Consider the following 27,587-nt stretch of genomic DNA (forward strand, 5'->3'; position numbering starts at 1 on the left):
TTCCATTTTCTGTTTACCCTGGATAACCCTAAATCTCTGCTATGGACTGGAGCTGACAGCAACATGGGTCTAGATGGTGCCATGGATACTTTTGGAGTTTGCAGAACTTTGCTTTCTCTGGGGAAATGCTGGCTGTATATAGGATTGCCATTGGATCAATGACAAGATGGTGCAGTGCTCACACCGGCTCTGGGAAAGTACAGGGTTTCTAAATTTTGTTTCATATAGGGCTGGTGTTATGGCATTTTATGCTCTACTGCTCCCTGGAATGTGGAATATATGACACAAGACAGACTCAGCAACAAAGAAACCCAGCTTTAAAGATGCCAGATCACATCTGCATTTCAGCTCAAGGGGCTTCCGGGTTGCAGCTTGTTAGACCCCCAAAACAAAGCCCTTCTGGCAAGGGCAAAGGTAGGAAAAGAGAAAAAAAATGGTGGTTTTATACTTACAAAAGGATTTAAATTTCTGTGATTGACTTGACAAGGGGTACGCTTCACAAGAAAGGGCTTTATTGGGGGTGTTTTTCTATTGCTGGAATCATACTATTTGAACTATAATGTTTGTATCATTGAGCGACTTAATGTAGTGGGGAGGGGAATGTGATGATCTGGAAGTTTGCTTCTGCTAGACTCAGCTTAATGATTGCAACATCCCCCCAAAAGTTTCCTCCCTCCTCTCCCTCCTCTTCCACTGTCTCTCCCAGCAATCAGCCATGGCAGCAGCTGGCAGGCAGAACTAGCACATGGTATCCCAGAATCAAATCACCAGCTGAAATACTATTGGTCAGAAGATGAAAAACTCAATCCTGCCCATGAAAGTCAGCTTGAGAGGTCACTGTGTAACGTACAACTGCAACCCAGATGGAGAGATAGTATCGTGCAAGCTGACCACTCAGAATATGGGGGGGCACCCTTGCCTCCAGGGGTCTCAAAGCTTTCCTTGGCTCTTTACTCTCCCTTCAGAGAGGAGAAAATGTGACCCAAGTCAAGGATGACACCCAGTTTCTAAAAGAGAGACTGTGTGGGGTTAGGGGTAACAGCTTTCGCTAGGAAGAGTTAAAGTGGTCCTCAAGGCTATTTGCCTCTACTGTTGCAAAGGGCTGGAAGCTGCTCCCCACCTCCAAAGGCTGAGTGAGCCCTACGAAGAGCTCAGGGTAATAATGGGCCTGTTGTGGGCGTTAGAAGCAAGAGTCCTCATGGCTGACCTATAGTTCAGGGGCAAATTTGCCAGGGTATAAAAGGTTGGCTGATCATGTCTTCCCATGGTCATCAAGTAGGAGGACCAGTTGCTAAGCAGAATTTGGGATACTGACCTTGCCCATTCTTTAGCTCAATCAGTACTAATAATAATGACACAGGTGATTTTTGAAGGTTTCTATTCTACATTAGGCTAAAATAGAAGGAAAGAGATTCTTTCAATGAATCCTCCTTAAGAGAAGTGGTCATGTTAATCAGGAGCCTACTTTTTTTTTTTTTTTTTTTTTTTTTAAGATTTTACTTATTTATTCATGAGAGAGGCAGAGACACAGGCAGAGGGAGAAACAGGCTCCCCGCAGGGAGCCTGATGCAGGACTCGATCCCAGGACCCTGGGATCACGATCTGAGCTGAAGGCAGATGCTCAACCATTGAGCCACCCAGGTGTCCAGAGAGAAGCCCACACTGGACACAGGGTATGAATCAGGGATGTGCAGACTCTGAGGATGGGGAACTATGGATGTGGGAAAGCACAAATGTCTATCCAAGAATACTCCCTCTGGATCTTGGTACAAAATCGCAAATCTTTCAGCGTCATTTCCAAATAGAAAACCTCTGTTATCAAATCGGGGAAATAATTTAACGCCAATGGTAGCAGAGAGGTGTGGTTTGGGTTTTTTTTTTTTTTTTTTTTTTGGACCCAGATGAACAAATTCCAGATTCACTTCAAGTTCACACTCTCCACATCTCAGTATTTTTGAAATGGCTCGGATCTGTGCAGTTTCTTTTCTTCGAAGGACTCATTTACCCTAACAATTTAGGATTGTTACTTTAGAATTTGAAATTGGAAACTCAGAGGCCTTGGAACATAAGAGTGAGAAATTAAAGAGAGGACAAGGAGCTTCGAAAGCAACTGGCTGAACACTGAGGTAGGGCTTGTGTCTTTAACTGCTATGGGGCTCTTCCACAAAAATATTTTGTACAGAATGAATATACCTAGTTGCATCAATGTGTCACATCCCCAAATTTGTGGGCGATTGGAGGAACCAGAGCATTTGACAGTCGAGTGTAAGGCTTGTGTGAGTGTACAGAGCTGACTCAGAGCAGAGTCAAGATAAAAATAAGTGGTTCCTCTGGCTTTGAATGAACCACCCCATTTCGACTACCACAGGCTGGGACTTTTTAGACACAGCCTAGAGAGCTGGCTTCCACCTGGGGCATTTGGTTACTTTCAAGCTTAAGAGACTAGCAGGATGAAAAGGTGACTGAATGGCCTGCTTACCCCGAAAGGAAAATCTGAGCATTATTCATACTAATTCCTTTCCTGGGGCAGCTGTTCAAAGAATTTTAATATTCAACTTTTACCAATGTGATAGACAACTATTTATTTGATTTTCACTTGCGAGAAACAAGTCTAAAGAGAGCCTTTGTGGTCGACATGACAGGATGGCTTCCTCTACTGTGGGCCTTACGTCAACCACAGACCATGAAGTTACCATTAAGGGCTGCTCACGGGGATTGGGGGTGGGGGGAGAGGACACAGGACACAACATCATCAAGAAAAGGGGAAACAAGGCATTTTTCCTGAATGGTGAAAAGAATGCCAAACGAAACCATCTTTAACATCCTTCCTATAATTTATTCCCAATTTACGTGATTCTCCTCTAAACTGGCATTAAAGAAAAGTGTTATTAATACTGGAAACAGGACTTAAGCACTGTGGAAAATTTTATCTTTGACTTCAAACTTAAAATCTGACAGGAGAAAAATCCAAACTCTAGAGAAATTAGGGAAATCAGCTCCTCTGAGAACCATTCCTCTATTTATGGCCCTCCTCCTAAAAGCAGAAACTCGGCAAATGTGTCAATGGTGTCTACACCGTGACTTATTCTCTAGCACATGTAGTCTTACTGGGAAACATAGCATTACCCGCATGAAGTCTAAATGCAGCCTAGGAAGACTTGGCTTGTGTATGTGTTTAAAGGAGGAATCAGAAAATGAGAACTAGTCCTAACTAGTTTTTTCCTACTTATCTCTAAGGTCATCCCAAGGACTCTCAGAACTCCGGTTTTGAGATCCTCTGCTTCTGAGCAGTTAGAAGCTAGTGTTGGAGGCTGTTGAAAGGTGAGGTGGGAAGGGAACACGAGAGACTATGTGGTATACAGAATACATTCACCAAGTTCTGGTTGTGTGCAGAACTCTGCTACGGCTGCCGCAGATACAAAGAAACGTAACACAGGGGTCCTCTGCTTTTGGAGCCACTTATAGTGAAGAGAGATTGTTTCCTGTTTTAACAAGAATGTAAACTGAGAAGCAGGGAGTGAGTTTAATATTTGTCAAAATACAGAGGACATTAAAGCCCTATGTGGCTTTTTCCTTATTCCTCCAGAAAGATTCCATAAAGAGTGAAGAAAATGGAAAGAGAGTTGAGGGGCAGAAATCTTCGGACTTGAGGTATCCGTGGGCATGGAGTAGCTACCCCTACTAAATTATTCTCCATTTAGATTCAGATTAGGACAGTTGGGGTAGGCATTCCAGGATCTGGTCCTTACTGTGGGAGGGCAGCCCCCCAAGGAGACACATCCCCCCCTCCTTCTACCTTTTCTATAAAAAAGTATAAAGGACCCTCATTAAGTGCCCTTTCAGGCAGTCACAAAGCATTTCCAGGCACTCAGCTGAGAAGTGTTTCTGTAAGCTGAAGTCCTCCTCAGCCCCTTCTGGAAAAGCACAAATATCAGCATCCTCTTACACAGCTGATATCTAGGGTTACCTCCTGAGAGGTTTCAAACTCTCTCACAAAAGGACAATCTGCCCAGGCCTGTTTTTTTTTTTTTTTTTTTTTTTTTTTTTAATAGGGAAAGGAAGACATTCTTGTAGGCCCTTGTCTTTTCCTATAGAGAAGGAAATATTTCAGGAAAAACAAAACAAAAAAAAGAACAAAACGAAAAAAACCCAACCACCTTAAAGCGAAACACAAATGCAAACAGCCTCATTTCAGGTGCGAGGATGAGGACCAGGAATTCAGAAGAGCTCTTTAAAACACTGAGAAGCTGCATTGAATCATTACTACTGAGTTGTGTTTTGCTTTTTAACTAATTGTCCTTTTCGTGCTTATCCCATGGCCCTGGTCTAGCCCACACAGCCCTTTGGGGGAGGCGGGAGGTGTCTGTGAGCTGCTGGCCAAGACAGAGGAGAATGTTTCGAATGGTTGCAACAGAGGTAAGCATATCCCTAGAACCTGACCTCATTTGGGGTGAGGAGGCCCTTCTGGTTATGGGGTTGCTCAGAGGCTGGGTTCTTTCTGGCACTTCCTGGGATGTTCATCTGAGGAGGCTAGGCATCTGAGGAGTGCCTGGCGGAAGGGTCACAGCCAAAGCGAGGCTCCCCCGTAGCTGAATAACAGTCTGGGAAGTATCATTTTAAAATGACATGTATCCGACCACAGTGGGAAATTAAACAGGACAGAGAAGGCCAAGGAGTAGGGAAATTACAGCTTTGTCATTCCCAAGTCAAAATGTAAGCAGAAGCAAGAGATCTGTGCGCTGCAGCAGACAAACACCCGATCCTCAGGCCTGGAATCAAGGCTGGAGCTTGCAGTGGAAGAGCAAGCAGGAATCTTCCATGGGAGCTAAAGCCACAGCCCCACTGCAAGCGGGAGATAAAAGGGTAATATCCTCAGATCAAGTCTCAACACCTCTCTCTCTGGGGAAGCTGAACCACCCTCTTCTATTAGCACCCCCTTTAGACAGCTACAGTGTAAAATGGGAGACAAAGAGAGGAGGGCGGCCTCATGGGTCAGTAGCAGCCCTCCCTCCGAAGCCCAGACCATTAGCTTGGCAGTTGCAGGGTTAAAGCCAGCACTTAAAAGAAAACTGGAACCCCATTAAGCCCAGGCTCATTAAGCCCAGGCTCGGAGAACAGGGAGCAGCAGGGAAGCCAAAGGAAACTAATTTTGGAGGTTCTCCAAGCTGCCAATCACAAGCATATTTCTAACAGTCCCAGTGTTGTTTGAGTTGGTTGTTTTTCCACAGGCTGCACAATAGGGTCTGGTTATTCATTGAAAAAGTCTGCAAGGGAGCCCCGCCCTCCATTCACAACCAATTTGGAATGCTCCATTCAGGCCGGAGGGGGACTCAGCAGCTCAGCTCGCCGGGGCGGACCGAGCAGAGCCCAGCTGTCGCCACAGGGACGCTTGCTCGCCCAGCGCGCTGTGTTTATGTAAGAAATTCAGACACTGCAGGCGCCGGCCTGCTCTGCACCCTCCCTAACATTCGGATGGCCGAGCCCCTGGCTCAAATCTGCAAGGATGTGCAAGTCAGCTCCGAGGAAGGTCGGCAAGTGCCCTCTGGCACAAGGGGGGGAAGGCAAAAGAAAACTGTCCCGTGCTGCCCGGTTCAGAATCCAACTGTAGCTACCAGCAAAGAGAAAAAGACTTCCCTGGTATTTCTCCTGCCCCCCGGGCAAGCTGGTTTGCATTAGAGGACACCTCTCTATGGAAGTCAGCCTTTCCAGACTCCTTGCTTTTCCATTCACTGCCAACAGCTACATGGGGAGCCACCTGGCATCCTCCCCAAGGGAGAGGGTCTCTGGAGACACCACTCGATTCTCCGGCTGCAGAGGGGGGGAGGGTGCGAGCTACCTATTATGAACAGTTTCACAGTTCCTCTACCGGCTTCACATCCGGCTTGAAAGGTTTATAATCTCCCCCAGCCCCCCACCCCCACCATGCCCATGCGACATCAAAAGGGAAGAGCATGGATATGTTGGGGTTGGCGGGTGAAATCTACTCCAAGGACAACGCACAAAGTACAAGGCTAAAAACTGGTTTGGTTTCTTGGAGATTTTTTTTTTTTTCCCCAAATCTTCAATAATTACCCTGAAGAAGATCTGATGAAGCCAGTCTGACAGCCAGGGTTTATTTCAAGAAAAGCATACTACTTTGTGAAAACCAAATCCAGGAGATAAATTAGCTCTTGGGTTGTTTCCTTTTTTTCATAACAGATTTGGCTATTTTCAAATATCTTCTGTTTACCTCTTCTCATTGCCTGTCCCCCCCCCCCCCCCCCCCCCCCCCGCCCCAACACTAGTGAACTCAGATGTGACTCAGGGAGCATTTCTCTCTATAGTGTTTCTGACCACAGAATCCCCACATTCAACGCCTTGGCTGCTCTGCAGACCAGTGGCTAACTTATCCTGCTCCTGGAGTCTTTGCGCTCTGTGCTGCAACTTTCCCCCGTGCTTCCTCCTTCTGGGCAGGGGAGCCCTCTTTATTTGCCTTGTGGGGGTCTTCTCCATGAGAAGAGCTGCTACTTCATAGCCAAGCCTATCGGAGTACTTACATCACGGTTACACACACACACACACACACACACACACACACACTCACTCACTCTCCCTCCCTCTCTCTCATAAGCACCCACTGCAAATACACTATGGACCTAGTATTTTGCCCCTCCTTTAAGCTGAGCCTCTTAGAGGGCTGGGACAATGATAGAAACTGACGACCAAAGCCTCTGTTAAATGAGCTTGATGAGTTCACAAAATGAATTTTTAAAAAAGCAACCTAATCCGGTACTGGCATCAGCATGCCTGGCGCTTGTCCAAGAGCTGGGAGCTGCAACATGACAAGACTCTGAGCTCCTTGGATTCCAAGTGGAGAAGCACCGTGTGCCAGGGCACAGATGGGGCCCAAGCTGCCTCAAGGGCAGCCATGCGCCTGAGAGGGGGCTGTCAGCCTCTGAGCCTCGTTGTACTTTACCACCATTAAAACTCGAAAAACATGTGGAGGGTACAGTCTCTTGGTAGAAAACCACATATCCTACCCAAGCCTACTACCACTAACATTTTTCCTGGGGCTGAAATTCAAAAGATGATACTTCTAGATGGTAGAAATGAGCTGATAATACAAATCCTCAGCTTTAGAGAGCTACCCATGTTTTAATCCCATGAAAGTAAAGAATGCTGAAAACGAGATAGATGGTAAGGTCTTGAATGATTCCAGGTTTTTGTTACCTCTGGCATCTACATAAGTGATCTGCCTGGGGCAGACACACATGTAATTCCCCATCCCAAGTCTTTCTTGCCAAATGCAAAGGACTGGAAAGGTTACTGGGTTTTATTAGAGGGCTAAGAGCAGAAAGACATCAAAGAGGAAGAGAGAAATTCATTGTTTTTAATAAGCCTAACTGAATTAAAGTTAGAGAAAATAGATTTTGTGTGAACATATGGCTCTCTTAGATAAACGGGAACTCCAGGTCTTGGATCCTTAAGAGTCCTGGTCAAAGGATCTTGGAGGCTATCAAAACAGGAAGGATTTCAAATCACTTAGCACTCTCCCAGTGTAAGTTAGGGGGCTAGCTAACAAAGACTCCGAAAGATACCCTGTAGCCTGGAGTCAAACGTCCTCTCCCTTCCACTGTTCTCTCCTGGCTTTCCAGAACAGTACTCTTCTGCCTTCTACCTTCTCTAAAAAAGGACAAACTGATAGCCCTGACTCCCTCAACTCTCTTACTTTCAAAGTGCCTACTGTTACTTTCTAACCTTCCAAACAAAAAGACTTTGGGACAGTCTTTTCAAATAGAAATGGCCCAAGACCACAGGGCAAGTTAACAAGAGTTTTGCTACAGGCTGGTCTCTGCCTCTACTCTATCAACTTCATATGTAGTTTTAAAAAAAAGAAAAGAAAAGAAAAGTCCAGTTGAATCATCTCATATTAAAACAGGATTAAGATCAATGTGTTTCAGGCTCAAGGGCTGCCATAACAGTTAATTCTATTTCCCCGGCCACCTATTGCAATGTATTTATGAAAAGTCGATTTTATCAGTTAATTAGCCAGTCCTTAGGAAATTACTAGTACTTCCTCCAGTCGGTCCATTCTTTTTGAAACACAGATCTAAAAAAGAACACTTCAAGGGGAAAATAAGGTCATTTGGATTTTCAAACAGTTCTCTAAATTATATTTGCTATGGAGGTCACGGTTTTAAAATAAGATTTTTATCATGCTTTTTCCTCAGTGTAAAATAGTTTTGTTATTCAAGATGCTATATTCACAATATCACAAATGAGATTAAAAAATTAATCTGAAATCTGCATTTAAAAAAATACTATTTATGTATACTAAAGTCTAGTAATACTGTTAAGTGCCCAGTCAATCCAGAAAAAATTAATGTAAGCTCTGCCTCCCCAGATCTAAAGCATTTTGAGTTCCAATCTTAGCCACCATTTTGATTTATAGTTAAGTCTATGAAAATGTATAGTAAAAGTGTGACACATCTAACCACTGACCCAGATTTCCAGGTTTGTAGGTTCCAGGTTTGTATGTTAATACACATATTTAGTTACACACACATTTATATTATTCAAGATATATATATATACACACACAGTTTTTATCTATATGCACACTAATATGTCTTATAGGAAAGATGTCAGTTTTATAACTTTGTTTAATAGGTCTCTTCCAAATCCTAGATGGAAAAACTCACAGCACCAAGATATTTAATAAGTTTCTCAGGATCCTGGAATGAAGAGCACTGACATGTCAGACTGGGTGGCCAACAGTCTCCCTATATCTTTCCCGAGGGCTGGCTCCAGGTCTTTGAAATAATGAGGGAGCCTGTGGAACACACCTGCACATGCCAGTACCTGGCTCTGCAGCTTTGTGAGAGGTTCTTTAAAGATCATATTTTATAATTTTTCTTATTTCACCTATCCCCTCCCACTTGCCCCAACTCACCAGTCAGTAGCTCCAGTGATCTGGACCATGTATTATCCCCTCTATAAAATGAAGGGGTTGGGCAAGACTATTTCTACAAGGGACTTGCAGCTTGAACCATCTGGGATCTTCAAGGTTACTTCTCAGGACCAGGGAATAATGGGTCCAATTTGTAGATCCCCTATGGTCTACAGGTTGCACTTTCTGTTCCACTGAATTTGACCTTTAAAAATTTCCAGAGTGGGGGGGGGAGGATACTTTACTAATGTCTGTATTTGTGAGGTAAGGGAAAGTCTATACAGCTAGAAGTAAGCAGAGCATTTCTGTAGGACTTACAAGAACAATGGTTTCATTTATTCAAATCACACTTAGAAGACTATGGATGGGAACCCAAATCTGGAAAACTGACAAAACATAATCTCTTTAGAAGCTGAGCTCATAGCACTTACTGAAAAAAGTAAGCCATAATCCTCAAAACTGACATTCTAAAAAAAAAAAAAAAAAATTACCCACATTACTTTTCTTTTTCTCTCATACATAAACACACACAGACTCTGCCTCTGCCCCCCACCTCACACACTCACACACACACACACACACACACACACACACACGATAATTAATCAAATCATCATTAAAAGGGCAGGAAGATCAGTGTGGCAGGCCACAGAAGAATATCTGTTACAAAGGCTTTCGCTACTGCAGGGAAAAGGTCTGCCTTACTGGGCAAGTGCAAGTTTGGTTTACAGTTCGTTGATTGGCTGATTCAAATCAACTCATAAGGTTTTATTAAATCTGAATGAGTTTCTCCCCCTCCCCTGGAATAATCATGGGCTCTTCCAGAAGGTGACTGCAGTGAAAACAGATCATCAATCCAAGGCTGTGAGATGTGCTCACAGAGAAGTCTGACCAGCCTCAGGCTTTGCCAGCTCCCTTGCATCTACACACTGTCACTCACAACTGCAGCCAAACCCGTTACACATAATGGTAAGGATGAACGGCTCAAGTACATACCACCCTGTACTTGTATTCTTACTTAACCTCTAAGACAAGCTGATCTATTTGAAGCTATCCTTCTTAAACCTCTATCTCCCGAAAGAAGAGTCAGAGGGGGGAAAGAATTATTAAAACACTTTTTGAGGCTACTCAACCATCTGTTTTATCCTTAAAGGACAGGAAAGCTCAACCTTAAGAAGTTAAAGCAAAAAGCAAACAAAGTAAAAAACACATCACGCTTGGTAAGTAGAAATCTCTCTCAATGCATCTCCATTTTAGGTAGGCATGGCAATTTAATTAAAGAATTTAGCACATTCTATTGGCTGAGTGGGAATTATTTCTAAGGAGCCAAAACACATTTATTGATTCCTTCACTTTAGCCTATTCCTGCAGATAAACATCTCTCCAAATATAAATCTTGTTTACTGACATCCTTCTCTAAAGAGCATACCTTTGCTTCAGCACATGAAATCAATTTGAATGCAGTCATCTCAACTCCCTTCTACCTCTTTGGGTTACAGAGAAACAAACAAAAGTGTCATAAAAGCATTTCAAAGAACTTCTGCCAAGAAAGCCACCTCCCAAACAAACTGCAGTTTATGCTGCTCTGAGCAGGAACTGGAAAGGCTGGGCCAAATTGTCAACACAGAACAAAGTGGGGTTACAAATCCTGTCTTTTATCTTGCAACACACACACACACAATATTTGGGTTATCTTTATTTAGCCCTTTAGTGGCAAGCTTCCCAATCACTTGAAAGCAATTAAAAGGGCAATAATTAACATGCATTTACTTTCCTATAGAAAACAACTACAGCAAGCTGTGGCAGCACTAAGGTAACTATACATCTGTGGGTTACAGTTTATTCCCTTTTAAATTTCATGGCATTGTGCCTTGAATAGGAGGTCTATCATTAAAGAATATTTTGCTGGTACCTCTGGTCTTTCATCTAATGCTTAAAACAGCCAGCTTTTACTTAGATACAAAGATACCCTCTCTCTCCTATGGCATTCCGTGTCTCTCTCTCTCTCTCTCTCTCTCACACACACACACACACACACACACACACACACACACGATAAAACAAAGCTGGGAAGAATTTGTTGCTGCAAGATGAGAAATCGAATCCTTGCCTGGCTCAGGTGCTTGCTATTATAAACTATGACTAAGAGACATGAATTTCTCTATGATGCAACTCTCAAGAGAGGGAGCATTTTCTCCAGGCCTCTCTTAAACCTGCTCACTCGCCAGTGACTAATGCTCTCTAGAGCTGCCCTGTGCTGCTCACATTTCATCAGCCGGCTTTGTCCTTGATAGCTCTGCCTGGACCATAAAAGCTCCCAAACCTGTTGAGGACAGCCCGGAAAGATCAGTGCAAAGCTAACCATGCCCTTGCCAGCCTCGAGAGCCATCTTTTGAGTTTCCCCACTGCATTTATTATCTCAATGATAGGCGCACTTAATGACCATTTGAAGAAAAAGTTTTTACTCCTCTCTGAAAGATAAAGTCCTGACAACTATGCAAAACACAAGAGTAAATCAGGTCACACTGTGACCACCCAGTGTCAACCTAGAAGTAGACACAAAATTGACAACATGTTGGGTGAAGCCACAATTAACTGGAATCGTCCATTAACTATTTTCTGCACCTTTAAAAGAGAAAAAAGTGTCAGACTCATGATCTGCATCAAGGACTTAATTTATAAAACAAACAAACAAAACACTGTAAAATAATGTCTGGTTAGAGGATGTTAAGTCCAACATCTTACATATATAATGTAAACTGTTTTTATAATTTTGAGCTTGAAGCCTTGCAGTATTCTTAGGCAAAAAGAAATTTAGGATGAAATTATGTTCAGGAAATCTTACCTGCCATAGAATAAAAGCATTTTAGAAATAACTCCAATAAGGAATGAAACAAAAGTTTCGAGGGTTAACTTTGAATTATTAAAAGAAACGAAATGCACTCCATGTCCAAATAGGCTGGTGACGGCTGAAAAGAGTCTTCCAGACATGGATGTGCCCAGACCAAACATTTTCAGAACAAATGTGCCACCACCAGAAAGGTACTTACAGTTATCAGACTGGAAATCTGGGACAAACTGTTCATCATCAGGAACTTGTGCTGGAAAAGAGATTTTTATTTTAGACCTTTACGTTTTATTCAAGAGCACAGCAAAATGTTTGATATAGAAAATCGGACAGCCAAGAAACTTGCCTTCAGCTAACCAAGCCTCTTGAAGTTGACTGAGATCCTGAAACAACTCTGGAATTGAAAACAGAAGACACCAGAATGAGAACTCCTGTGCCCAGGAGGGCAGGGAGGACAAAGTCTCCGTGCTGCTCTCACAGGGACGCCATTTGAAGAAGCCACAGAGCAAAGGGAAAGCTTCACTACCTTCAGAATCATGGGCCAGATCTGTGTCCAAAAACTTTCTCTTTCTGTCAATCACAGGCCGCCCTCGACATTCCTCTGATCGAGATTTCTGCAAGAGGCCAAGAGACAGTGAAGGCTCAAGGGAAACACACAGGTCAAAAGGGAGCTGTGCCACTCAGCCAATAAGGAGACTAATATTCGAAGAGGGAGAACAAAACAAACCAAAGCCACATAAACTTACCCCTGGGACCATAAAAGGGACTTGCTGATCATAAAACCCATCCATGGTGCTTCCAACGCCTCGAATATCACTTTGAAAGGTTTCAGCATTGAGTAATTTCTGGGGGGAAAGGGGTCCTCCTGCAATATGAATTTGGGAGATTTTAACTGAGGGGTGGGGAAGAAGAGAAAGGAAGTAATTTTTACTGCTCTTTCTTTAGGGCCTGTGCAAAATCACTACCTTTTCCCGAAGTACTTAAAGCCCACTCAGGGTGTAAGCTTTACAGGCTAAAGGTGTGCTTGATTAAGGGCATCAAAAGTTCCTAGTGTACTTAGTGTCAAATCCATTTACCAGCTATGCTTCCCTCTCTTTCTTATCATAAACATCCTAAATTTGCTACTATCTGTTCCCTATAAAAACAAAAAACAAAGCCCCTTATTTTCATTATAAGAGGATGATTTCAAGATTCTCTCCAATACAAGATTCTCCAGGGCATTTGTAAAGTTAGGTCTTTCTTTTTTTCTTTCAAGAGATAATTTAATTTTTGACAGTACAGTGACAGGAAGTAGAGAAAATGGGTTTAAGCATTCCAAATTATTGGCAATTAAGAAACTGACATACATAGTGTTTCTAAAAGTGGTTTGTAGGTCAGTGGTAAGATACTATATATAGTTCCAGGAATATATCGATCAGAGATATACTTATTTTCACACAACACTCTTTTAAAACCTAATTCTTCTGTCCAAACAGATGTAGTGTCTGTAAAGTCACAAACATTCCTATGGCAACCTAACAGAGATATCTGTGATATCAACTTCTAAAATAAATAAAATAGCTGTGAAAAGTAATGGATCAAGGAAACCAAATTCCACCACACTTATTTTAAATGTATCCCTACCACAGACCTTAAAAGCATTAAAAGCAAAAGATTTTTTTTTTTTTTTTTTGCTGTAAAGAAAATTCAGTTTGTTTCTTATAGTGAAGCCAATTTCCCCCCAAACTTGCCAAAAGATAAAATTAAACTTGTTTAGGCACTGTCAAGTCTTGGGGCTGGGAAGATAGGTTGAGGGTCAAAATGGAAAGGAGGGGGCTTTTTCTAATTCGGGAGGAATAAAGTAACAATTTTAGGAAGGTACTACCATCTTCCCGAACCCTTTGTTTCATTCTCCAAATAGAAATGCAGTGAAATCAGCAGAATAGAGAAAACAGTAATTTCATTTACCCCAGCTCTAAACAGAGCAAAATGCCTAAGGATAATGCTTTTGTTTACCTCCTATACAAATTTTAAATAGGGAACTTCTTCTCAGTGGGCAATTCCGTGCAGCTTGTTTTGCATTTTGTGGATAATATTAAATTTTCTGAAGTAAGGAGGATACAAGAGAACCCTTCACGGCCAACCTCCTCTCAGCACTCTGGCCCAAGGAGTCAGGAATTTTCAAAGTCAAAGAGAAAGGGGGCGAGAAGTAAACTGCACAGTCCATAATTTCCTAGAAAAACACTCCGGCTAGCTTGCCTGCAAGCCTTCCAAACAGCGCTGAACTCCGAATAAAGCCTCCTTCTCAAATGCCACCAACCCCGTCTACACAACCTGAGAAGCATCCGCAGTGAGTGGAGGGACACGAAAATGCGTCCTCTCTAACCTTCCCCATCTGTCAGATTAAATCGTGACCTCAGAAATTCCGTCAGTGTCTAGGAGGGAAGGGGAGCACCGCGAAGGGCTCGGCGGGAGACCTATTTCAGAGCCTCACGATGAACTATGTTGCGACACGCTTCACCACGAGGAAAAAAAAAAAATACCTTTTTAAAAATGAAAGACAGAAGCTTTGCCATCAGCGAACCCGAAAGAGGCATCGAGGATTTTTTTAAAGCAAGCTCTCAGAGTTCAAGGGCTAGGAAAATCTTGTTCAAAGTATAGGGTTGGTTGCTTTTTTTTTTTTTTTTTTTTTAAGCCTAAGGGAGTTTAAGCCACTTCCTTTGTGGTCCCCCCTTCCCGGTGCCCCCAGGAAAACTTTCACGCGGCGCAGCGGCGCGATCGAGGCCCCTCCCCCGCGGCGCGCAGCGGGCCTGGTTTTATGAATGGGAGAGCGAGCCGCGGCCGCCGCAGCAGGTAAAGGCTGTAACTGGATCCCTCGCGCTGGGCCCCATTCACAAAACAAGACACGCTTCCACCCAATTCCCAGCCTTCCCCATTCATGAAAACTCCTTCAGATGCGCCCCCGCCCCCACACCCAACGCACGCCCAGCCTCCGACGCAGGCCCCTCACCCCAGCGATTTCGGAAGAAAGCTCAATGCTTCATTCACAAAAAAGGGAAAGGAGGAAAAAAAAAAAAAAAAAAAAAAAAAAGCTGCAGGGAGCCGCGAGCCAACGAAAGAAACCCGCTTCATTCATAAAGTCATCCACATTCATAAAACCGAGCCGCGGCGCCCGGCGCTATCAACCGCCCCCAAAGCCCCGCGCCCCCCAAACCTCCAAACATCTCTCCTTGGCACCCCTCCTCAACCGGGAGTTCGGTTCCCTCCGGGGGTCTCCTCTCCTCTGCAAATGCAGACAGATCCCTAACCCAGCGAGAAGCATCTATCCATCCCCCCCCCCCGCACCCGTTTTCTCCTCCACTATCCCCAGGCCGCTGCTCTGATGCTCCCCGATTTCTCGAGAACCGCGATGCAGCCTGACGCCCTCGGGCTGCTGGGGGTGGGAGTTGGGGGACTGAGTGTCCACTTGCCACAATCTGAAACTTGCAAGGCCTGCGTAAGTTCCTGGCCAAGCCCCAACCCCTCAGGCTGCACATGCCTGTGTCACTTAACCCCTCCTGGTGCTTTGGGGGGCATCACCTCTCAAATATTTCCCTTCAAGCTGCTTCCCGCCCCCTCCTCCCCACTGCAAAGCTCCGCCGGGCGTCTCTTCTCGCGAGCCTCCAAGTCTCCTCCGGGCTCTCAGACCTCCGGAGATTGCAAAGCCCCGCAACTCCGAGCCCCCCCATCTCCACCCGAGAGCCCCCGCACCCCGCGCCCGGGCGCGCCTCCCCGCGACGTGCGGAAACCCGCTCTTGGAGCGCTCCCGAACCGTTAGCCACCCCCACCCTACGCCTCCCACGAACCGAACCGGGCCGGGCCGGGCTGGGCCACGGGAGAGGATGGGGCGGCCGGCCTGGGGAGGGGGGGGGCGCTCAGTCCAGATAGAAAGTGCACCCGGACTTTGAGGATTCTGAATCAGCCAGTGAACTCTCGCCAGCTGGGCCCTTCGGTCCCGTCCCTGGACACCCCCTCCGAGGCCCCCCTGCCTCCTCGACGCCCCCTCACCTGAGGCAGCCGCTCTCCTCCCGTTGCAGCGGCCCCGGGGCGCAGGCGCGCTCACGCACGCGCGCACCGGGCCTGGGCGCCTGGGCGAATGGCTGGGCCGAACCGCTCCGGGGACGCTGAACCGCTCCGCGCACCAGCGGCTGGACTCTGCGCCGCAGCTGCCAACCAGGCTGGAGCGCTGGCCCGGCCCCCCGGGGCCTGCTGCTCCGCCCGCCGCCATTGGCCGGCGGGCCTAGCTCAGTCTGGTTCTCATTGGCCGGAGGCCGCTCCTGCGCCTGTCCATCACGCCTTGTTTACCCTGTCTGCGGGCAAATCCAGCCAAGCCGCCCCACCAACTCCAGCCCCCATTGGTCAACACCGCGCCCCTCCCCGCCCCCTCAGGGGTCTGTTTTACATAATTTATGCACCGGGGGCCTTCGGCCAATCAGCACAGGCTTGTTTATATAATGAATGTAAGGACGTTTTTCATTCATAAAAAACGCGACCTGAGGGGGAAGCTTAGCTGAGTCAGTGAAGCACTTAAAGGGGCCGAAGCCGCGAAGTGTCGCGTTTACTTCCCTCCTCGCAGCTCTCCCAACTTTCGCCGAGGCAAGGCTCTTCCCCCGTCCCCACTCACCCCTACTTCTCCCCCCCACCCCCTCACCCCCCGCCCGGGTAACGCCACCGCCTGGATGGGCCGCTGGGCGCCAGACGTTCGCAGCTGCAGCACCAAGCAAAGTTATCATTTTAGAATTCAGGCGAGAGGAATTCGTCATTCCACCCAGAAAGAAACTCGCTGACCGACCTGGGCGTTTGGCCCACAGAAACACAGAAAACGGAAACCGAGCCCTCTAATCTTAGTTACCTTTAAGAGAGGCCTTAATTTCCTTTAACCAGGTTTCCAGTGGGGAAGAATAAGCAGGATCTCCCTTTAAAATCTGAGCTCTCAAACAGATTCCAGTTACAATTTTATCCTGGCAGAGCCTAAGGCCCAAGCAAATTCCGTTTTCTCCCCCTGTTTAATTGCATTTTACAACCTCCGCCAGGGTGGGTTCTTGGCCCGAGAAGAGCTGAGAGAGGGGTCGGAGCTCAAAGAAATCCTCTGCGGGGATGGCACCAACCAACCAGTCGACCGACCTAGAAACGTAAATCCCTCCGAAACGGGCCTGCAGCGTTAGACCGCCTGCCTCCCTTCCGGGACTGCTTGTTTTCCATTTAAGCGTTGAATGCAAGATGGTGCATTTGCGAGTTAGATCCCGTGCAGCTGGGAACGGCGAGAAGCTACTCTGCCTGCCAAACGATCGGGCACTAACTGCAATTGCTGAGATTCTTAACAGGGTGTTCCAGGAAACAAATAAATAAGCAATCCTCTCCCCCCTCTGCCCCCTCTACCCCCTTCTGTGAAGGCTGGGCAGCTCTCTGCGCTCCCCCAGGATGCTGGGGTGCCCTGCCATTCCCCCCATGTGCCAGTGGTAGGGAGGAAAGACGCCAAATGCTAGGAGAGAACCCCAGTGAAGGGCGGTCCCAGGGTAGCCAACTGTAGGACTGCCACCACCTCTGCCATGGGGAATGCAGTGTGGATTTTTAGAAAAAAAAATTTTTTTTTAAAAAAAGACTCTACTTATTCAAGAGAGACAGAGAGGGAGACAGAAGGAGAGGCGGGCTCCCCGCAGAGCAGAGAGCCTGATGCAGGACTGGATCCCAGGACCCTGGGATCTGGCCCCTGAGCTGAAAGCAGCTGCCCACCCGCTGAGCCACCCAGGTGCCTCTCATCCCTGTATCTTAAAGAAAGAAGCCTCTTGATTTGTCATTTATAGCCTAAGAAATGCCGGGGTTCACCAAAGGAATGTGGAGTACTCTGGTTGAGTCCAGGACCCAGCAGTGGTCAGGTGTGAGTTATTGGCTTTGGAGAGATTGGGGTGAGCATGAGTTGATGGTGGGGGAAGGTGCTCTGAACTTTCAACAGCAGTTCCATGATACTTAATTTCCTAGTCGAGCATTTTGCTTCTGACCCCAGCTCAAGGACAGTTTTTCCCTTAGTGCCTCTCTTCATTCCCCAGGTAGTGCTATTTCTGTCTGGTACCCTAGTCCTGCTGTGTTTCCACTTGGTTGCTACCAGCCCTGAGGGCTTTTTCTCTCCAGCTAGACTCCCTGCCCAGGTTAGCTCCCCACCCACTTCCTCCCTCAGGGCGGCAGGCCCCAGAGTCTATATGTGGGAGACATAGCATGTGCCTCTGTTGCTCAGCAAACCACCAGGAAATATCACTGGAATCTCAAATGGTGGACAGAACTGGCTGACGTCACAGGGAAGCAGATTTTAGCTTAATATAGCATTAGGTAGGACTTGGGGTTATTTGGAGTGGCCCAGTGAGGGAATGTTCCCACCGGTAATGGGTGTCCTACCATAGGATGCCTTTATGCAGAAAGATTTAGGGATAGTGCAGAGGGACCACTGTACTGGGTGGGACAGATGAACACAGAGGATTGTTCTAGCTCTAAGAGTCTATGATTCTAGAATTTGGAGCTTGTGTTGGACAGGGAGGTCCTTGGACAGGCACTGTACTGTGGTGTAAAATGTGATAGTATAACTCATGATGACCTACCTCGGCAGGCTGACTTCTCCTCCCAGAGTTGGTTCCTTTTTGTTTAGTGTTTCTGATGTCTTTTCTCCACACCTCTTCCTTCTTTTCTTCTGCTTCTCCTTCTTGGTGACTTCTGTCCTCTGCCCATCTTCTCTAGTTATCTTTGCTTTATAAGAGTTAAGGGTCAGGCGCCTGGGTGGCTCAGCTGGCTAAGGCTCTTGATTTCAGCTCAGGTCATGATCTCAGGGTAGTAGGATCCAGCCCGGCATCAGGACGGAGTCTGCTTGTCCCTCTTCCTCTGCTCCTCACCCCCTCCCTATGTGAGCTTTCTCACTCACTCAAATAAATAAATCAATTAAATCTTTTTAAAAAAGAGTTAGGGGCACCTGAGTGGCTTAGTCAGTTAAGCATCTACCTTTGGCTTAGGTCATGATCCCAGGGTCCTGGAAATGAGCTCGATGTCGGGCTCCCTGCTCAGAGGGGAGCCTGCTACCCCCTCTTCTCCCTACTCCTGCTCTCTCTATTGCTATCGCTGTCTCTTTTTCTCAAATGAATAAATACAATCTTTTTTTTTTTTTTTTTAAAAAGAGTTAAGGGTCAGTATTCAGAAGTTCTTTGTCTAGTACACTGAGTCTTTCCTCCTTAGAACATTACTTACATTGGAGCTTTTGTTCAGCATGTGTTCTAATGTACTGTTTCTTCTCTTCCAGGAGAGTAACAGGACTTGAAAAGATAACAAAAAGAGGGACCAGCCCTCTGAAACACTCCTCTAGTGTCAACCTAGCTTTTGTCCTCCAGTGGTAGCAGAACTCAATTATAATAGGATAACTCGCACCTTGTTCTTCAATTTGCAGTGTGTCTTCAGGGAAACAACAGGGAAGGATGGAAAAAACAAGTCCCTTGCCCCACGCCTGAAAACTTCTCTTCCCTTGGAGGGCAGCTTTTAAGGTTTTTCCTAAAATCCCAAAAGCAGATTAAAGTGCAAGGTAGGCAATCCTGCCTCCAGCTGATCACCAAAATAGTGGTGGGAAATGTGTCCGTGTCCTGTTCTTGGTCCCTCACACTGGGAAACTGCCTCCCATTCCTCTGTTAGAACTGTTCTGGTGAGGGTAGCCCTGGGTGGAGGCTGGGTATGGGCTACCCGGCCCCTTCCAGTATAATACGGAGGAAGGGACTTGAGGGCAATGTCAGAAAGGTAAGGAAATGTTTGTTGGTTTGCTTGTTTTGTCTTCAAGGGGGAGATAAAGAACTCCATTTGGCTAGCACCTCTTCCTTTCTAAAATTCAGAAGCAAATACCCTAAAAATGGAAGAGAGGAAAGAAAATTTTTTTTAGATTCAATGTCTCTTTAAACAAACTGGGGCCATATTGCCTTCAGGGTTCCTTATAGCCAGGGAATAATAACAGCTGACATTTACTGAGTGCTTAATATGAGCCAGACACTCTCCCAAACCCTTCACATGTGTTAGCACATTTAGTCCCAACAACAGTCCTCTGAGGGAGGTACTATTATTACCACCTCCACTTTTCACAGATGAGGAATTTTCAGTACTGGAAGGTTCCATATATCACTCCAGGTCACAGAGTCCGCACACAGTGAGAGGGAGAGTGTACCTGAAGGGGCCCCTCCAGAGCCCACCCTTACCCTTGCTGCTGGGCTGCCTCAGCCTCAGGGAAGGAAGCTGAATGACCTCAGCAAAAGAGCACTTTGCTGCACCAGGCCGGTTAGGGGATTTGCTTGTACTGACCCACTTGATCCTCCTAACAACCCTGTGATGTAGATACCATTAGTGTCCGTATTTTCTAGGTGAGGAAGCCAAGGCAGGGAGAGGTTAGGGAATTTGTCTAAGACCTAAGAGTAGGAGTAGGAGTTAGGAGCTGAATGCAGATTTTTTTTTTAAATTTATTTCACTTATTTAATCATGAGAGACACACAGAGAGAGGCAGAGACCCAGGCAGAGGGAGAAGGAGGCTCCCTCTGGGGGAACCCGATACGGGACTCGATCCCAGGACCCCAGGATCACGACCTAAGTCAAAGGCAGACACACAACCACTAAGCCACCGAGGCACCCCTGAACACAGACCTTGAACAGAGTCAGACCTTGAACATAGTCCTTGCCCTGAAACATTTCGTTAGGAAGCCGATGTCCCTCTAGTCTCCCTCTGTGCATTTCCCTCATGTTGCCTGTGGGGCTCCAGCTGCTCACTGACCACTCCCACGAGAGTCCCTGTGCTTCCTTGGGAACTTGCTCCAGCAACTCTCACCCGACTTCTGAATTACTGTCTTGGGCTCGGCAAGACTTGAAAGCCACTTTAGAAAGAGAATGGAAATTATGTTACTAGACCCCGAGCTCTGAGCTCTGTGCTAGACGCTTCTCCAACATTGTCTTAGTTAATAACTCCCGAGTCTCCTCAGAGGGAGCAACAGAACCCAATTTGCCACTGTGAAAACTGAGGGTCAAAGTGAGAGGTTAATAAACATGTCTGCAGTTATCACAGCGAGGATCGGGCAAGCCAGGCCTCTGACCTGATGCATGTTTTTGACCCTCAGACCCATGGGCCTAGTAGGACCCCTCCCTCCTCTCCTGGCCCATGTCCTAAGCTTGAGGACACCCTCTCTCCCGCCTCTTCCTCCTAACTTTCAATTCTTAGATTTTAGAAAACATCTGCTATCAGGGAAACCTGGGAGCACAGGTCATATTTAGATTCCTGATGGCTGAGGAATCAGCCCCAAATCTTTAAAAAAAAATAAAAATAAAAAAAGAGTGAAACATCTTCAGAAACTTCTTAGGCCTCCCACAGCCTCCAAAAAGGAGTCCCGCTCTGCAGCGGGGTCCCCATTGAACACTAGTGCCCTGCTGTCTCTCCAGGGCCTCCTGGGCCCTTGGGTCAGACGGGTCCGAGCCCGGCACCCTGCTCTGCCCCCCAGGCCCAAGAAGGACTGGCCGTCCTCAAGGGAAGGAGCCTTAGGCTGCTGGAACTGGGGGGCAATCCTGAGTCTTGTCTTTCAAGTGTTCTTGCCCCTTTGCCGCACTAGCTCTCAGCCAGAGCTTGTCCACATATGAGGAACGAGCTTCTCCAGCAGCCCTTCACGTCCACTGCAATTTTCTTCCTCTGATCCACTGAGGGCACAGAAGGCAGCGAACCAAGTTGAGTCGGCCCTGGGCGTAGAGAGAGGGTCTGTGGGTTCTGAGAGCCACCGGGCCCCCTCCGATGAGGAAGTGGGTGAACTTGAATGTGTCGACTTGGCGGAATCTATTTTGGCCATCCAGAGTCCTCTTTTTGCTTCCCTTAGGCCATGAGTGGGGAGTTCCTTATGGCCAGGGGTCAACGCTCACTGCGACGTTCCGGCCGCAGCGCCCCCAGCCTGAGCAGCGGCGGCGTCCCCGTCCCCGTCCCGTCCCCGTGGGCCCCCTGGGAGAGCAGGCCGGCCGGGCTGCAAGGGCCGGAACGCCGATCCTCTCACCGGCCTGCCTCAGCGTGGCAGCTGGAAAGCGGGTGGTGAGGAGGGTGGTTCTCTCAGCTCTTGGCTTGGCTTGTGAAGCGCCCACCTCTGCTGCAGCTCTGCCAGGCCTGGAGGGGGCTGCGTGGGGCCCGAGTTGGACACAGGAGAGATCAAAGCGTGGCCACTGCTGAGGGAGCCCCCAGGTGAAACGATCCCGCCAGTGGGTTTGATCAGATGGCTTCAACCGGGCGTCCGGCCTGCCCTCTCAGCCTGAGGCAGTCTTTCCCCCTTCTTGCTACAAGAAGCCAAACAATTGTTTAAAAACCAGAAATGTCCGGGACGCCTGGGTGGCTCAGTGGTTGGGCGTCTGCCTTCGGCTCAGGTGGTGATCCTGGAGTCCTGGGATCGAATCCCGCATCAGGCTCCCTGCATGGAGCCTGCTTCTCCCTCTGCCTGTGTCTCTGCCTCTCTCTGTGTGTCTCTCATGAATAAATAAATAAAATCTTAAAAAAAAAAAAAAAAAGAGAAATGTTAAAAAATTTAAAAAAAAAAAAAAAACCCAGAAATGTCCTCTTCTGCTCTTCACCATGATTCTTGCTAGTGGTCTGTTACCTGCCCCTTACCTCTGGGGCATAAGGCAACTTCTATTTAAACCAGAGCTCACCTAAAAAACCTCTCCTCATCCCTGTTCCCCCTTCTCCACATTTTCTCCCCACAAGTAGCCAACTACATACGCAACTAAAAATGCAAAATATGAGAACAGCTGCCCATCCCTGGAAAGCTCTGACTTCTCTGCCCCACGGAGGGGCTCAGGTCCTCTGTCTGTCCCTCCTCACACTTGGGCTCTGCCTTGGGGCAGCACACCGGTGCTCCCGAAACCTGTAGGGAGCACAGTTTGGCTTCTGTCTCCCTTGTCCCATCGCTGAATGTCTAAGAAGGCCAGAAGGTTGGCATCTTCCTCTTAAGAGAGGTTATCAGCTTGAGGTAAGGGAGTGCTCGGACATCGAAATTGTGACCTATTTTGTGTTCTTTTTTTTTCTTTTTAATGTATCATATATACAGGAAAGTACACAAATCATAACTGTAGAACTCGATGGATTTTCACACAGCAAGCGCCTCTGTGCATCTAGACCCAGATTATAAAACAGAACATTATCAGCTCCGTGCTCCCAAAAGACCTCCTCACGCCCCCCTCTACTTACTCCCTCTCCCCCCTCCCCATAAATGTAGCCACCATCCTGACTTCCCCTATCATAGATCAATCTTGCCTGTTTTTATAATTTTTATAGATGGAATTGTACAGTAAAAAGTCTTCTGCATGCGGCTTCTTTTCTTCACTATATTTAGAAGAGTCATTCATTTTGTAGTGTGTAGTTGTGTTTCATTCACTCTTTGCCACATAGTATCCCATTGCATGAATATATTACAGCTGATTTATCCATTTTACTGTTCCTGGACATTTGGGCAGTTTCTAGTTTTTGATATTACTAATGACATTGCTATGAACATTCTAGTAAGACTGTAGAATGTGGTTTTTAGTAACATTAACCTAATTTGAATTGGTTCATTTAAAATATAGTCATAGGGGGTTCCTGGCTGGCTCAGTCAGAAGAGCATGAGACTAGACCTCGGGGTTGTGATTTTGAGCCCCACATTGAGGACAAAGATTACTTAAAAAAATAAATTAAAAATTCAAAAAAAAATTAAAAATATAGTCACAAGATTCATTTTAGTGTCTTATTTCTTTGAAAAGTGACAGAGACTCATGACAAAAATCTCAACATCACAGAAAGGTGTGCAAAGGAAAAACAAAAGCCTGTACATCACTTCCCAGCCTGTACCCATTATCCAGAATCATGCTCTATTAACTGTTTAGTGTGTATCAGTCTAGATATTTTCTACTGATCAGGCAATCATATCTAAGGATATGCATTAAAGCCTTTTAAAACCCCATAAATTTGATTTTACTATACTATATTTCTGCCCCTCCCCGTCCCCCACTTGACGTTATAGAGTCAAGGCAATCAGTATGAGAGCATTTGGCATGGAGGATGAATGGCCTATTCCTCCTGTCAGTTGAACCTGGACTATCACTTTCAGTGGGCTCTTATTAAGGTAAGACACATGAGAGTTTATGCAGCAGTAACTTTCATTTCTACTTCCATACACAATTCTTGAGTGGCTCGTATCCTTGGTGTGGGGTTTGTCTGAGAAGAGCTCCCAGTCTGGTGGGAGGTGGGTGCAAGGCACAGGAACAAGTAGCTATTACATGATGTTTACAGGTGTCGTAACAGAAGTCTGAAAATGATTTCTGAGAGTACAAATGAAGGAGCAGTGAGTACTTCCTGTTAGGGTCAAGGAAGCCATCAGAGAGAGTTGACATTTGGGCCAGCCCTGGAATGTTTAATTACTAGAACTTGGAAGGGAAGAGCAATAAAGGAAAGGCCTTCTAGGCCGAAGGAATGACTCAAAAACGTTGGAGTTTTTGGAGGCTAAGCAGTAACTGGCATGTTCAGGGTCTGGCCGCTGCTCATGTGTGGCTAGGCCATGGGTTAGTAGGACGGTAGGGCCAGCAGATGACTGAGCCAGAGTAAAGCAGGGATTTGGGAGACAAGATGTCAGGGGCCTTAGTCGTTATAGGGGTGATCATTCACATTTTGGAATTGTGGGCTATGTCTCTTAGGTCCTTCAAAACAATCATCCAAAAGACACAGAGCAATTGCTTCCAACATCATCTTCTCTGCAATAGCCTTGATTAAAGTATCCATCACATTGTTGCTGTGTGTCTGTATGGTCCACAGGACAAACTCCTCTCATAGAGACCCTCTTGCTTGTCTGAACTGCCCAGCCCCAAACACAGCACCTGCACTTGCAGATGGTCACCAGAGGATGAATGAGTATGTGAATGTGCAGCAAGTGATTTTGAGGGCACAGCAAAACTCTGTGCTGGAGAAAGGGGGTGGCTGGGTTAACGTCTCTTTGTGGATTTGTTTTTAGGCACGCCCAGCTTCTGCCTGCCCACATGGTGGGAGAGGAATGGGGAGCTGGTAACCTTGGCTTCTGTACTAGCTCAGGCTGTGTGCTGAGGGAAGTGCTTCATTTCCTTAGCAACACTACCTGCACCCAACATGAGCCTTCCGTTCCGCAGATTGAGGGTGGCATGGAGCTTGGTGAGGCCCTACAGCCTCATCTCCACCCTTGGCAAGCCAGGGAACTAGTACTGCACTAACATGCCCACATCTTCCATTTCCATTTTGGAAATCTAGGCCTCGTTCAGAAAAAGGGGATCAGCCTCCTCATTGACTCATTCAACTTAGATCCTCCCCTGCAGACAGCCCCTTAGCCACTGGGCTGGTGACGTGAAACAGGTTGGAAGAACCACCTTCCCTTTCTCCTCGGTCTGCCTGGCCTTCCTAAACATGGCCAGCTCCCTGGAAGAGACCTCCCCCACCCTCACCCCTGAGGGTACCTCCCCAAAAAATCAGCATTTCCACCTGACCTTCGAGGAATTTTTTTCACCAGGTAGCATCCTGGTTGGGAGAATTTCACCTGCCCTTTGACTTGAATTGCTTTGCCATCTTTCCTCCCTCTTGCTGCTCTTTTTTACATACCTAATTGCTTTCTATGTTTATCTGGGTTTCATCAGGACCTTCCCACTTAGGAATGTTCATTTTGAACCTGGAAACTGCCCCCGGAGCCTGTTCTGACAGGGTCCTCTCAACCACAGTAGACTATAAATGCTAAATATGGTCTTCCTCTTCCTTCCTATGTGTTAACCTGCCTTCAATGACGAGATACAATTTTTCATTACAGGATCCATGTTTTACCCTTTCCAACCCACACATTCCCAAAAGAATGCGGGTAGCGTTCATTTACAACTCTGTGTACACCCTGCAGACGTAAGTGGTTGTGAGGTAATCCATAAGGTAATATGGTAATAGCACTATAGACTCATGTCTGGAAGAAGCTCTCTGTTTATTAAACAACCTTCAGTGGGTTAGACTACCTCTCCCTGCCTCCCAGACTCCCTGCCTTCTCCTGCAGTGACTAAAACCTACCTGTGCTCCCTTGTCGGGTGAATAGAGGGAAGAGAGGGTGAACGTGGAGCCAAAGCTCCATTCCATACTCCAGTTCCATCACTATTATTTATGTGACTGTTGGTGCAGACCACTTCACTTCTCTGCACTATCCTCTCCTGTCTGGAAAATGGGAATAATAGCTCTCCCTCTACAGAGTTTGACTGTTCAGTGAAATTGTATGTGAAGATGTCCAGTGCCTAGGGGTGCCTGGGTGGCTCAGTCTTAAGGGTTTGTCTTCCGGGTCATGATCCTGGAGTCATGATCCTGGAGTCCCGGGATTGAGTCCTCACAACGGGCTCCCTGCTCAGTGGGGAGTCTACTTCTCTCTCTGCCCCTCACTCTGCTCACGCTCTCTCTCTCTCTCTTTCTCTCTCAAATAAATAAATAAAATCTTAAAAACAAAGAAAGATGCCCAGTGCCTAGTATGCATGAGGAGTGGGACTGGGTTTCCATCATGGTTCTGCCACTTGCTAAGTGGGTGAATTTGAAAAAATTTAATCTCTCTAAGCCTCAGTTTTAACACTAAAATAGGGATACAGATGCAAACCTTAAGGTCTCCAAGGAGGATGAAATAAAATATTTGAAAAGCATCTAGCACAGTGGGATAGATTAGAAACATAACACATCATCTCCCTCCTCTCTTCTCTGTATAAATTCAGGCTCTCGGTGAACCTTTCTGGACCACTCCTGACCTTTGCAGTATTTCCCGGGATAAAGGAAAGTTTTTAACATCTCGCTTCTCAATGTGATATTTTCCTTTCTTGTAGATCTTATTAGTGTTTTCTTCCTAACTACTTTTCTCTGATTTATAGTGTTTCTTTCTCCACGGATTTCTTTTTTTTTTTTAAATATTTTATTTAAGTTCAATTTGCCAACATACAGTATAACACCCAGTGCTCATCTTCTTCATTGATTTCTGAAGGAACTAAAGGAGTTAGGTTGGATCTCAGGGCAGAGAGCAGAATGTCTTCACGGAGGATGTGTTATTTGAAGGGGACCTTGTACAATGCCGAGGTATTCTTTGGCAGAGGAGGGGATGTGGAGAACACGGACAGAACAGAATGATAAAGGCACAAATAGGCATAAGGGTGTGCTATGTTGGGGGAAGAGGGGTGTAATGTGTCTTAAGCAATGGTTTACAAAGTCACCCGGGGGGTCCTGGCTCACAGTGATCATAATTTTCTTATACAAAGAACACTGATTTTTTTTTGAAGAGGCGATAACAAAAGCATGTGGTATGTAATTCTCTCACATGAACCAAAACAATTAGTAGAAAATGGGAATTTATTTTTTGTGTACATATAAAACTGCAACGTGAGCACATGTCTGTGAAATAAACAAGCTACTGAAGACACGCGATGGCTGTTCCTGAGGCTTTTCCACAATTTTTCACCAGGGACTTGTTTTTTTCGCTTTGCCATCTGTGGGCTCTCACTAGAGATAGGCAGAGCTGCTGGTGCCAAAGGTTTAACAAAAGTTGATGGGAGAAAACTTAACATTGAAAAAATTGTATCTTTGAACATAATTTGGACAAGACTCCATTATTCTATTTTAGTGAAGGAACATTTCTTTCCAATTGATGAGACTTCTGAGGTTCCACTGAAGTGCAGCCTGCAGGATGGGGAGGGCTGGGCTGGATACAAGGATAGGGAGTAGGGAGCATGAGGGAGGGGGGCAGGGAGTGTGGAGGGGAAGTAGGG

At 46.3% G+C, this 27,587-nt stretch overlaps 1 protein-coding gene across 2 annotated transcripts in view; it reads right to left on the reverse strand.

The window, feature by feature from the left end:
• The window catches only part of ETV5 (ETS variant transcription factor 5), a 62,227-nt gene extending 43,350 nt beyond the window's left edge, over positions 1–18,877 (reverse strand). Inside the window, exons 1-5 of one of the 2 annotated variants that reach the window (XM_072807744.1) lie at positions 18,386–18,877; positions 12,524–12,642; positions 12,304–12,391; positions 12,124–12,171; positions 11,980–12,030 (exon numbers count right to left, since the gene is read on the reverse strand). In XM_072807744.1, the coding sequence (XP_072663845.1) occupies positions 11,980–12,030; positions 12,124–12,171; positions 12,304–12,391; positions 12,524–12,568 (232 nt within the window). In that variant the 5' untranslated portion in view covers positions 12,569–12,642; positions 18,386–18,877. Of the gene's footprint in view, positions 1–11,979; positions 12,031–12,123; positions 12,172–12,303; positions 12,392–12,523; positions 12,643–15,803; positions 15,966–18,385 lie in introns of those variants that run through there. The other variant, XM_072807743.1, reaches the window with a different exon arrangement.
• Between the last annotated feature and the right edge of the window lie 8,710 nt (positions 18,878–27,587).

This window comes from Canis lupus, chromosome 31 (genome assembly GCF_048164855.1).
Source record: "Canis lupus baileyi chromosome 31, mCanLup2.hap1, whole genome shotgun sequence".
Lineage (NCBI taxonomy): Eukaryota > Metazoa > Chordata > Mammalia > Carnivora > Canidae > Canis > Canis lupus.